The following is a 12,811-nucleotide window of genomic DNA, read 5'->3' on the forward strand; positions in this document are numbered from 1 at the left end:
CACATTTCGTGCGCGCGCGTATAAAGTAACGACGAAAATGATAGAACAAGCTGCATTTTGCATGTGCTGTTGCTTTTGGCATTACTCCTGTGATTTATATCACCTAAATGAAAATTCTGTACATATATTATATATTTGTTACGAAGAAGCTGTTCCTTTAATATTGGCTACTATACAACGCTCTATATATATACATATATAATTTATTGGCTTGAAGCAGTGATAATACGTATTTTATTTTTCTATGATACCTATAATACTGTTAATCTTAAAACAGTTTTAAGATAAAAGAGCCTATTATCGTACCCAACACAAGATATAGAAACGACTATTTATTTTGGCAAATTTTAAGCACTACGTGTAATTAGCGCCGACTATGTAATTTTACTCAGAGTTACTATTTACATCCCCGTTACATGTATATGTATCATATAATAGAACGAAAGACGAAACATCTCCTACAGATTCGTCCCTTTAATAACATTCGATCGTAGATCGAAAATTAAAACACAACAGCATGAATTTATTGTTAGCCTTTCAATGCCTTTACAGCACTGCATCGTCGACTATATAAATTCGTTAAATTTTATAGAAAGGACACTATGAAAGGACAATCTGTGTACAAATAGACTATTATATAGTGATTTGTAGCGTGATTGTACGTATTGTGAGCTGTAGCATAGAAATGCAATGAAAACATTGCGATTCATGTTCGCGATATGTTTCGTATATTATATCGTTATCATTATTATTTTTGTCCTTCCATTAATTAAAAAGGTGGTGTAAAATACAAATAACAAATGATGTATTATTATTTTACTAAATAAATTGTTTATTTTATAAGGAATTGCCAATTCTTTCTTCGATGCGCAGAACAAATAAAAATAATGATTTACGCAATATATCAAATTACGAAGAGTAAAGAATTGTTTCAGAGAATAGGATAAAGTAGCGGATAAATCGTTATCAAACGATGATCGAATGTTTAGAAAAATATGTACATTTATTCATAGGTTTATGTACAAGTTTCACAAGTGTCGCGAAAATAAGTCGCGCAGAAAATATGATACGAATATTTGTATGTAGTAGATTTTTATGCTATCTCGAAACTTGAGACTTGAATCTTTGCGGTATAATAAATACTATAAGCGACATAGGCTAATACGTTCGGCTAATTAATAGCTATCTTTTATAAAACATCGTTACCTTTTACGTCATATAAAGCTCCATTTCGTTTCTACGAATATAAAAATTATAATTTTCTATCACTTATGTAAAGAAATTATTGGAATTAGTCGAGTGGAAGTAATTTATTTTACGCGAAAACGATACAAAAGAATTATTCGTTGTACTTTTCGTATTTTATGAGAAACAATTTGCCAATTCGTGATCTGAAATTTTCTTTCTATTTTTCAGGAAAACATTCTCTTACCTTTCAGGTAGGATAGAAATCGACGTAAAAGATACGCGCCGTTCGCAGTGATTATGTACAAATCTTGCGATCGATGCATATTTTAGATCTTAGAGACTAAGAAAACATTCACGATGTTAAGTCTGAACTCGCAACGTAATTGTCCTAAAACGTCGCAGTTACGTACGTACATACATGCATATACATGCACATGTGTGTATACATATATGTACTTACTCACAAGTACTTGAGACGCAGAAGTCGTAAAGTGTAAAGCGTACACGTAGTTTCACAACGATAGATCACTTCTCATCTTGATGATAAGATGCATTAAATGCTCCAGTTTCTTGGCTCATTTGAATGGTTTCTTCGGTAATTTCGCCTTCGTCTACGTACTTGTAAAATTTCGCCATTACAGCGAAAATAATTATATCGATGAACATTAATCCCGCGAACAAAAGGAATTCATAAGCCTAAATAACAAGAACAAAGAAAATATTATGTTGGATATTGGAAAGAATTTTAGTAGGTATCGAGGTTAAGGTAGTGTAACTTTTCGAGAAGTTTAATGTTGTGGACGTTGAATAATGCATGATTCGTAGTGACCGTAACGCAAAAGCGATTGGGTAATCACAACTGTCGCCGATCTGGCCTTGAATCGTTTAAAAAACTCTAGTATCGAGTACACGTACGTTTGTTTTTACCAAGGGCTGATGCATAGGCGCATTTAAACATAAAATTATGTCAACTCGTACTTACCTGACGATCGAAAATCGAGATTTCCGCCACAATGACTACGATGAGATTGCCAAAAGCTACTGTCAACAGCCAAGAAGCCTGTAAAAGGGACTTCATACTGGCAGGGGCTTGCGTGAATGCAAACTCTAAGCCAGTCACCGAGAACATGACTTCGCCCATCGTGAGAATAACATATTGAGGAATCAACCACAATATATGCATGGAATTTGGTTCGGTTACAGTTACAACGTTAGCCATCGGTTTTTCTCCAATAACAGATCCGACCACCGTGTAAACTCCACCAAGTTTGAGACGTACGTCTTTCTTTACTAATGTACCGTTCAAATGAATATCGTATGTGTCAGGTTTGAGTTCAGCTAGCCTGGTTTCCTGAAGCGAAGTACCATTTATCTTGAATTCAAAGACTGTTGCGTCGCCCTTCATAAATTTCAGAGAGACAGGGTCCCACGATGAATTTACGTAGACGAGCCCGCGTATCAAAGGTTCGCCAGAGGTCGATTTATCCACCGAATCCGTGTAACTATAAAGTTCATTTCTCTGCGTTACAACGTAAGAAGTCGCATTGCCTTCGGGTAACACGATCGTTCCTAAAAATACACACGATCGTTAAATATCGTTAAATAAATCATACGAAAGAACTTTAATATACCAGCTGTTTCATTGAATTTCGTGATATCGGCTCTATTGCATCTTGAAAAATCTGCCCTATACCGCCATACTGCTTCGCCACTCGCTTCGATATACTTGTCTTCCCACATATCCATACTTTCGAGGACAAAAGATAATTCAGGATTATGCGTCGTTATAGTTACGGGACAATCCAGAGTATTGAAAAGGCGCAATTGCGCGAAATTTTTCGAAGGCAAAACCGGATACGTTTTCTGCAAGTAAAACGAAAGTAAAAAGAGAGCGTTCAACGTGAATTAAGATATTCCTCGTAAAATTATTTGAACGTAACTAGAGATACTATCGTATTTTGTATGCCGTAATGGGGCATTGTACGTCGTGCTGCTTATTTTTAATTTAACCACGTACCTCGAGCTGAAATTCAACCATGGCCGCTACTACGAACGACAAAGAAGCTAAGAAACCGCCGATAGACAAGATTCTCAGCGGAGTTCGTAAGCCGATCTTCCTCATAAGAGGATAGAGACAAGTCTCGAACAAAGGTATAAAGGCGAGCACCAAAAAAGGATTGAACACTTGCATCTGATCTGGTTGAAGCAGGAAGTTTCCGATTTCGCCGGTCATTCGGGTTGCTTGAAACGTCCATCGAGAGCCTTGCTGATCGAAAAGTGCCCAAAATATCGGTATCGGGATAAACAATTTCATCACCTGCAGGGCTGCTTTAATATCGTTTATCAGTGATTTATCGTACTTGTCATCCGCATACTCGAGCCAATTCTCCCTTTTCTCATTCTTTGACGTAAACTTTTTGTAGACAGCGTACTGAAATTTCAAACACGAATCTCACGTATCCGAAAATCTGAATTATGCCTGAATTAGTCGGTTTTAAATAGAAACATGGTTGAACTTACAGAAACGCACTTAGAAACATTCAAAACGACGTTGCCCGTCGGCTTGGTTATTCTGTACAAAGGTTTCCCAAGGAGGAATATCACTGAAACAGAAGATTCGGGATGATCGAACAGTTTCGTCGTTTTAGGATCGTTCACATTTTCGTATACGACTGTTCTCGGAACTTACCGACGGATAACGTCATAAGAACGGCTGGCACAAAAAATGCCAGAGAATAACAGGTATTTTCGCCGAAACACGTGACCTCGCTACGAAGCACGGGCGTGAGGAAGCTCGAGATCAGAGATCCGAAGTTGATAGAAAAGTAAAACAGGGAGAAGAATGTGGACAAGTATCGCTCCTGTAGCGGTAGTATGAATTGATCGCCGCCGAATGCAGCCACGCAAGGTTTTATACCGCCTGTGCCAAGGGCTATAAGGAGTAGGCCAAGCAATGAAAATTCTCTGCAAAGTTACACGTTTGACAAACGTAATTAGACCTCGATCGATGTTTGATATAGTACTTCATTGACTCGCTACTTATTTAAAACAGAGAAAACGTTGAATATTAAGATAACACAGATGATAATCTACAGAGACAAAGACAACGATTTAATCGGTCGATCCGTTTGGAACAATTAACGATAGAGATTAAGACATTAAAACATTAAAACGAAATATTAATCTTACCTAGGAGGTATATGTAATGGGGGCGCAGCGCTTAAAGATAGCAGAAGTTGGCCTAGAGCATAAATGATACTCAAGTATAAGATGGTGTGAAATTTTCCCATTAAGGAATCCGCCAGCATCGCTCCGAATATAGGGAAAAAGTATACGAACATCGTGAACACATGATATATGACGGTAGATGCGTTATCGTTGTAGTTTAATTGATTCCTTAGATAAAGCGTCAGTACAGCTAAATAAAAGAATTGTTTAATATTACACGATATTCACGGACTAACGTATAAGATCGTATAAATACTTTTCCGACTAAAACAATTAATACGTAAATTAAGCGCCAACAGGAAAAAATACCAAAAACTTTATCGCTATTGCATTTCTACATACTACGCATTCCATAGAAAGAGAATCTCTCGCAGAATTCATTGGACACGATAAAAAATATCGACTTGGGATACGTCAGCTTCTGCAAAATTACAAAAAAATTATATTATAAAATCTGATCTGTGCGAATCGAGTTGGAAGAACCGGATGCGAAACGAACGCTAGTAGCACGTTTCGCGTGACTCGATTAATTTCGTTATCATCACTGCTGATTGAAAGGAATTATTCCTTGTTGTAAATACAATAGATTGTGTCGTAAAATGCGAAGGCCACGCACGATTCGCAGAATTATATACAGCGATTTACGCTATCGGTACTATTTGGCTTAAACGCTGGCATTCAATGACCAGTTTCACCAGTAACGGATACATCGTTTTGTTACATATGAGTTCCGTACCAACGTATAATCGAGTATGTAAAATGTAAATTCTTATTAAAAAAATATATTAAATTAAATATATGCCAACGAAAGCCACAAAACGGACGTCTTTTTTTACTTATTGAAAAGTTTGCTTTACTGGATCTAACCGAGTTTTAACAGGACAATTGGAAGTGATAAGAAGTTAACTACTTTTTTAATGAATTGCGACTTCAAATTAGACGCGACGAACGACTCGCACTTAGATTAGATTTGTCGTTATCCTTTTACAAGGAAAAAGAAAAACTAACTTAATCAATTGGCGAAAAAAAACAATACGTTCGATAATGAAAATAAATGTTACGTTAACAACAATGACTTAGCCAGTTTAATTTTCATTAATCGCGCTAGTTTACGCACTACATAAGATAAAGGAAATTCTTGAAGATTTGTGTCATTACGATAACATTGATAAGAGGACCGCGAATTCTGAATTGCGAAAATACGTATTCCATATACTGTAGTCACGCCAATAGTATCGCTTACTTGTACTCATTGTTGAATAACCGATAACATCTATTACTATCTTTATTATTCGTAACATATTATGCATCGGAAACTATGTGGCTGATAAAAATGTTATAGCAAACTATATAAATCTTTCTACGTTGTTTCGTTATATTAACGATTTTCTATGTACTAATGAAAAGTATTAATGAAAAGAGCAAGTTTCTTTTTCACAAGGTTACAAAAGGTTACATATGGTTTAATACTAGTGCGAAAAATATCGCGGAGAGTGATCCAAGTAAAATTGCAATTTATTCAGCGGTCGATATGTTGCTTCATCGTCAAATTTCTATCAATTCCAGTCAACTCGTTAAAACTATATCAACTATATCTTCTATATATAAATCCTCGTAATCTTGTCGAAATAAAATAAGCAATATTCACGTAAAATTTCTACCTTCGCTTTCTCCTCCTTCTCAGTAGTCATCGTGATGGTCGAGTTAATGATCTACGTTAACTACGTGAATTCTGCTAAAATTTGAACGAGACACTCGAGTAAGTTTTACGCTCAAATAGCATATTGAGACACGTTACATGACAGCCGAAGAATTCTGGAAAGCAGTATCGATCGAAAACACCTTTCCATTCGCGAGGGACACGAATCACAGTGTGTAGATCACCAGTGAACCGTGATACCTAGATCGATATTTCTCAGCACGATCAACGTACGACGCGGTTGGTAGTTGAAGCTGCACTGTTGATTTTGTCGCGTATCTACAATATGTAGGCACTACGATTAAGTCCGACGATGGCATTGACGAACATTGTTAGGTAGTGGTATACTCGCCGTCTCGCATACTTGGAACAATGTGAAAGTCTTCTCTTGATGCGCGGTTAACATCTTACGCTACACCTTAACGGTATCGCGTACAAATAACATTTCCAACGAAACACTGCAATGGTACATTTATTTTCGCAAACTTGTTAGAACAGTGACAGGAAACGTCGTAAGAGGAATAACAGCAAGCACGACGTACGCAATTTTTTATTACCATCGAGCATTAAACGGCTACGTTGTGAACTAATTATATATAAAACGTTGATTTATTAAAACATTTATCCACTACTACGCATCGGTAAGATATCATTAATTGGGTAGATTAAATGCTTAATCTTCTTTATCGTATCGTAAAGTAAAAGAAGTTTTTCGCGTAATACGTCAAACTAAGGAACGCGCAACAACAGCAGTATTAGCGCAAAAACGACGTAAGACAATTTTTTCCAACGTCTGATTTTCATTATTCATTATTAAATTTAATTATCAAGATTACTAATCAGCGATATCTCGACCGAGAAACAATTATACACTTTTGCTACTTTAGGCGATAACAACGAGTTTCTTAGGAATTTAAGTAAGAAAAATACTTAAATTAACGAATTTTGACGGACGGAAGGCGAACGTTTCGATACAAAAGAAAAGTGAAATCTGATCTCGATTTCTGTTTAAGATACCATGACATTATTTCACTAAACTGGTCCATTTTGCAGAGGCGTGTCTCACGATATTGGACAAGTTTATCTCGCGATGCGTTTACTTTAAAGTCACAATCCCCGTCATTGACCGACATTATGCCAAGTTCTTTTCTTCGAATAAAGTACTGGTAAGTAACGGTTAAACGTAATGTTTTGCCACAAAGGAATTTTAATTCTCTGTGATATCCCTCCCTATATGTATAAAGTTCAATTAACTCGGTGAAAGTATTCGCAGTTGGGCAAGTGTACATAATTTACGCGCAGATTATTCTTAGTCCTTGCCGATTTTATTACTTAAGTGATTTTTCGTATTGCCGATGAAACAGAACACGAAGCACGGTTTCCGAAGAACGGGTTTATCGCTTAAGGAAATTCCCACTTAAACTTGCGTTTCCGTTTTTCAATGTTACGCAAGGGTGATCACTGGTACACCACGCGAGTGAAAGCGTAATAATAACAATCGATCGACACAATGTACGTCGTCGGAATTTGAATATAACCTGCTGGTTAATTAAGACGAATCGTATAATCTATCGTTAGGACCATTGAGCAATCGAGCATCCTAATTTACCGCGACCCGATTTTATCTTCTATTGTATAACAAACGAATTGTACAAAAGTAATTAGGTATTAACTTTGAATTATAGATAATTGTGGTCTACTAAATACTGACGATTTATCATGGGTATAAATCGGTGATTCGTAACGATATTCAATTATATCGTTAATTCATCACTATACTATATCAAATAGGAAGATGATACTTTTATCGTTTCTCGATGTCGATAAGCAACAACATTCGATATTTACCTTTTGATTTTCCTCCGTGTTACTCTCATTGTCCGGATAATCTGAAAACCATAAATGGTGGAACAAAATAAAGTTGATAACACTCGTACGACACAATTACACGTTTCTTCTACTACCCATCCCGATTTCAGCGTACCACCATTCACGTGCGTTTCTAGCTGTATCCATTTATTTTTCCCAGCAAAAATTATCCTTTTGCTGGTATTTCTTTTTCCATTTCATCTACTCTCTTTCAATTTCAATAATCTGATAGCGTAATTCCCTCTACAGTTACTCGTTTTATAACACGTCGTCCTTCGCGTGTAGAAGTGAAATTTCTACCACTGCGGACGACACTTCTTGAAAATCGCATTTTTTAATACGACGATGCAACAACTTTATACGTAAATAATGTTGACACTTTGACGCACATTGAATTTAATTAAACAAGCAGAAAGGATCGAAGGATCGCCTTCAGAGAGAATCGATCATCCACTTGTTAACATTTTGCGTTACGACGATTTAACGAGATTTAAATACTGCTTATTGTTAGCATATCGCGAACAACGCCAATGAAATATAATCTGTTATACCAATCTGTTATATTAATATTTAAGGGCCGCTGTAGTAATTTATCGTTCTCGAATTGGGTCACGCTTTAATCAAACATTCAACCAAATCAAAAGTAAAACGATTTGACCTAGGTTGTCCTGTCAAATATCGCATTACGGCTTGTCAATTGTTTCATAATTTTGAGGAAAATATAACTACATATGTAACATGTTTAATTCAAGGTGGAAAAATTTTATTCATAATCAAATTCATGATCGAATTTTATCATCATATTTTCTACATATACATACAATATAATTAAACAACACTCGAGTCAGTTTTTAATTAGACCGCGTACTTGAGCTATCGAAGTTTAAATTGCTTCGATATGTATAAGTTGGATATATTTTTTTTACTACTTACTCGATGGGTGCAGAAACGTTTAGACGTTAAAATTAAACTGCTGTCATTCCAAAAATTAAATTAGATTCAAATAAATCTAGGACATTTTTGTAATTTGCGCCCTTAAGAGTGATCTCTTTTCTTTTTTTTTTTTTTCTCAGAAAAAAGATTCAAGCTAATTGTATTTAGCAATTTATGGAATAATATCGAAGATAAACAAACAGATTTTCAAAATGTGAACCAAATACCTTGTATCTCCTTGATAGAGCGTTTCCTCTCGCCCATGTCTGCTTCGCGATTTCTTAAAGCGAACCTGTTCCTACGCTCTTAACTGCAATACTGATCCGCTTTTCCAATTCTGTTATCTCTTTGCGACTATCTGGCCTTATCAATCAAAATATACACGCTAATGATTAATTCTGGAAGCATTTATCATGTTCGATAGAATCGAAATTTTTTAAGATACAAATGTGCTTTATAAATTTCACAAATTAGATTCTTCGTGTCTAGAAAAAAGACGCGATAACGTATGGATAGTAATGAATATGATACAACGTATAAATGATTTATTTCCTGTTTAATCAAAATATTTAATAACGTATAAGTAGATTGCCGATTCATTGAGATAATTTGGAATCTCATTGTAGATAATAAGAAATATCGTAGGATTAAAGCGCGCGACTGAAAAATGACCACTTCAAAGCTGTAATATATTATATCTATAATCATTATATATCATTATGTATTAACCTACACTTGCGAGGATTTTGTACGTTAATTGTACGTTATCAGGAATATTTTATTTGCAGATAAGCGTAAATTACCTTCTGATAGAAATCTTTCAAAAAATAACGGGGATGTGTTCAATTTATGAAGCGCGATGCAATGTACCTAAATAAAATCCGAGAACATAATCAATTATAATCTGAGATTTTTCATTTTTTATTTTAATTACAATTATAATGTCTTGTTATGTCATGTTGTATAACAAAATTCATTATGTGAAATAAGTTAATGTTTGTTCGATTTTATAAGATTTAATAAATTCATAATCTTGCATTACTCGTTGTTTCTTACGATTAATTTAATCATTCAAACTGTGAACCTCGAAATTTGCCGCATTGAAAAAGCGAGTTTGCTTCTGTGACCGAATGAAAGGTTCGATCCAGCTCTATGGTGATTTATAATAATGATTAATCGTATATCGTGAAATCATCAAATTTCAGGCAAATAAAACCATAATATGCATTGATACTGTGATACATTTACATTAATTGCAAGCGACTATTGTCATGTTGCGCGATGCTTGTGGAAAGTAACGGTATACTTCTGAAGCTTTCACATCGTACGCCATCGAATTTCTGATTCTGGATTCTGGATCCACAGTTTTACAGGAGAGGCTCGTCGCTACATACAAAGACGAGTTACTGTACTTAGTTCACATTATGGGGTTCGATGTGAACCGCTTTCAGGGCGAAGTTGACGAGGAACTTGTTTGTCCGATATGCTCTGGTGTTCTGGAGGATCCTGTCCAGGTATTATTTCTGTTTCGTTCGTTTACGATAGAATGCTTCCAATAAGCAAACTTTTGCGTTTACGGAAAACTAACCTAACATTTCTGTCGTCTTTCTTTCATCTTTTTCATAATTATTCTCCTCTCCATTGTTTAGTACGACCATCTGATGATTGTTTTCACACACCGTATTATTTACAACGATCGAGTAAATGGAAAGTATTCCTTAAAGTTTGATATTTTATAATATCAGTCATTTGTATTTTTTGTAATTTTCGTTCTGTCAAAGTGTTTATAACTGTTATCAGTTTCGGATCGTTTCCGTTTTTCTTTTAACGAATAAGATTAACATATATAATGATATTTTGTAAATTTTTGTAAGTGTTTAGGACATTATTTAGTATTCATTATATATTTTTATATATAGTACTAAGTCTTACGAAGTGTGTAGTTTGGCTTAAAGACTGGTAGGTGAGCAATATGTTGCAGGCACCTGTATGTGAACATGCCTTTTGTCGTACATGCATTAATGAATGGATAAATAGACAGCCCACCTGTCCGTTGGATCGTACACCAATTACATCTGCTCAGCTTAGAGCAGTTCCAAGAATTCTTCGGAATCTGTTGGCCCGCCTTTGTATTAGTTGTGATAACATTATGTACGGATGTCAAGTAATAGTTAAGCTCGATAGTTTAGTGTCACACTTGGAGCAATGTGAATATAATCCCAAGAGACCGATGCTTTGTGAACAAGGATGTAGTCTTATTATTCCTAAAAATGAGCTAAAAGATCATAATTGTGTGAGAGAACTCAGAAATATTATACATTCGCAACAACAAAAGCTTGCCGATATGAAACGTGAATTAGGTGAACAACAACTTCAAATAAATGAACACAAGAGGGAAATACATCTTTTAAAAGACTTTATGAGAGCATTGAGAGTTTCAAATCCAGCAATGCGCGCTATCGCTGACCAAATGGAAAGAGACGAAGTTGTAAGATGGTCTGCTACCCTTCCTAGAGCAAGAGTAACAAGATGGGGAGGAATGATTTCCACCCCGGATGAACTGTTGCAGGTACTGTAACCCATAAATTAATGTTAATCAATCAATTCTGGTAAACGAATAAATGAACGTAATTTTGTAGACGATGATAAAGAGAACTTTATCGGAATATAATTGCCCACCTCATGTGATCGACGAATTAATGGAAAATTGTCACGAAAGGAAATGGCCTCCAGGCTTAAACTCCCTTGAAACCAGACAGAATTCCAGAAGGCAATATGACAATTATGTTTGTAAAAGAGTCCCTGGTAAACAAGCAGTGTTAGTTCTTTATTGTGATAATACTCATATGCCGGAAGACATGATGGTTGAACCTGGACTAGTGATGATTTTTGCACATGGCATAGAATAAAATCTCATACCAATGTACTGTGCATGCCCAGATAATTTGATGTTCATCTATTCTGTTGTTTGTTATATTCACTGTGACTAACTTTCAAGGTGCATGGAATATCTTCGTACTTATGTGCAAATATTGGGATATTTGCATAATTCATCTTGCAATTACTGCAGGATATCTTTCAAAATGTACTGAAAAGAACAAACGACATGCCTTTTGTGATAAACAATTGTACAGACGCAATTGCCACATACAAAAATCTAATTGAATGTCTGGATCATTACACTGTGATATAATGTTTCATTGAGAATGTTCCTGAAATTGCATGATAAATAGTAAATCATTTTTAGTTATTCTAAGTAATCTCATGTACATTTCTATAAAATCGATTCTTTGTTTAACATCTGATAAACCAACTATTTGTCAACTATTTCAGGGAATTTTTTACATATATAGAAGTCTTTAAGTGTTTTATGATAATGCTTTAGACAAGTAAGAAACAAAAAGTATAGAAATTATCGATATGGTAATTGCTACTATTAAGATTTAAATGTGTTCTAAAAGATTAATATCAAATGTCAGAATGAAGAATAATTTCTTCTCTTCTCTCAACATTATTTATATGATTTTAATAAAACATCTAAAAGTGCGTACGATGAAATAAACATGCTATACAACGATCGCTTAAATAAATTATTATACTCTAAGCGAACACGGTCGTATACATATATCGTTTACAACTTACAAGATAAGAATGCTATTTTCACAGAATAATTCACAGATAATAGTTTAAACTAACGGTATACGATACTTAACAGTTTCGAATTTCTTCAGTATTGTTCTCTTTTGAAATTGATTTTGTAATAACCAGTGTATGAAGAGCATTCGATCCCTTAGCTATTTTTAAATAAATACATAATAAAATTTTAGCTTCTTGTCTTTGCACAAATATTTACAAAATAGGATAGTTATCTGCCATCAAATGTAAGACCTTTGT

At 34.9% G+C, this 12,811-nt stretch overlaps 2 protein-coding genes and 1 long non-coding RNA gene across 6 annotated transcripts; 2 read left to right on the forward strand and 1 right to left on the reverse strand.

Moving 5' to 3' along the window:
- Positions 1-980: 980 nt before the first annotated feature.
- LOC117210161 (peptide transporter family 1) lies at positions 981-9,269 on the reverse strand. 2 transcript variants are annotated; one of them, XM_033452904.1, is made up of 10 exons: positions 9,145-9,269; positions 7,964-8,004; positions 4,759-4,837; positions 4,378-4,606; positions 3,878-4,152; positions 3,709-3,791; positions 3,206-3,619; positions 2,820-3,051; positions 2,171-2,757; positions 981-1,884 (listed from the first exon to the last, which is right to left on the reverse strand). In XM_033452904.1, exons 1-10 carry the CDS (start codon positions 9,179-9,181, stop codon positions 1,714-1,716), a joined length of 2,148 nt encoding a protein of 715 aa, XP_033308795.1. In that variant the 5' UTR covers positions 9,182-9,269; the 3' UTR covers positions 981-1,713. The 2 variants fall into 2 exon arrangements, with proteins under 2 accessions (XP_033308795.1, XP_033308796.1); XM_033452905.1 differs by lacking the exons at positions 7,964-8,004; positions 9,145-9,269 and adding an exon at positions 6,078-6,415.
- LOC117210172 lies at positions 6,444-7,944 on the forward strand. Its single transcript, XR_004488053.1, has 3 exons — positions 6,444-6,756; positions 7,169-7,281; positions 7,801-7,944. It is a non-coding gene; the product is annotated as an uncharacterized LOC117210172 (long non-coding RNA).
- Positions 9,270-10,062: 793 nt separating the features above from the next.
- LOC117210074 (E3 ubiquitin-protein ligase NRDP1) lies at positions 10,063-12,743 on the forward strand. Of its 3 annotated transcripts, XM_033452696.1 has the most exons (4): positions 10,063-10,431; positions 10,881-11,486; positions 11,557-11,840; positions 11,916-12,743. In XM_033452696.1, exons 1-3 carry the CDS (start codon positions 10,342-10,344, stop codon positions 11,824-11,826), a joined length of 966 nt encoding a protein of 321 aa, XP_033308587.1. In that variant the 5' UTR covers positions 10,063-10,341; the 3' UTR covers positions 11,827-11,840; positions 11,916-12,743. The 3 variants fall into 3 exon arrangements, with proteins under 3 accessions (XP_033308587.1, XP_033308586.1, XP_033308588.1); XM_033452695.1 differs by having other exon boundaries at positions 10,065-10,431; positions 11,557-12,743; XM_033452697.1 differs by having other exon boundaries at positions 10,066-10,431; positions 10,899-11,486; positions 11,557-12,743.
- Positions 12,744-12,811: the final 68 nt, after the last annotated feature.

This window comes from Bombus bifarius, unplaced genomic scaffold (assembly GCF_011952205.1).
Source record: "Bombus bifarius isolate JDL3187 unplaced genomic scaffold, Bbif_JDL3187 scf7180000008199, whole genome shotgun sequence".
Classification (NCBI taxonomy): Eukaryota; Metazoa; Arthropoda; class Insecta; order Hymenoptera; family Apidae; genus Bombus; species Bombus bifarius.

Bases quoted from the DNA above. Each gene is read 5' to 3' on its own strand.
- LOC117210074 (XM_033452696.1), top strand. From the start codon at position 10,342: ATGGGGTTCGATGTGAACCGCTTTCAGGGCGAAGTTGACGAGGAACTT. The intron at 10,432-10,880 runs GTATTATTTCTG...AAAGACTGGTAG, and splicing joins TTCTGGAGGATCCTGTCCAG to GTGAGCAATATGTTGCAGGC. The intron at 11,487-11,556 runs GTACTGTAACCC...GTAATTTTGTAG, and splicing joins CCCCGGATGAACTGTTGCAG to ACGATGATAAAGAGAACTTT.
- LOC117210161 (XM_033452904.1), bottom strand. From the start codon at position 9,181: ATGGGCGAGAGGAAACGCTCTATCAAGGAGATACAAG. The intron at 4,838-7,963 runs GTAAATATCGAA...GTAATTTTGCAG, and splicing joins ACACGGAGGAAAATCAAAAG to AAGCTGACGTATCCCAAGTC. The intron at 3,620-3,708 runs GTAAGTTCAACC...TTGAAATTTCAG, and splicing joins ATGTTTCTAAGTGCGTTTCT to TACGCTGTCTACAAAAAGTT.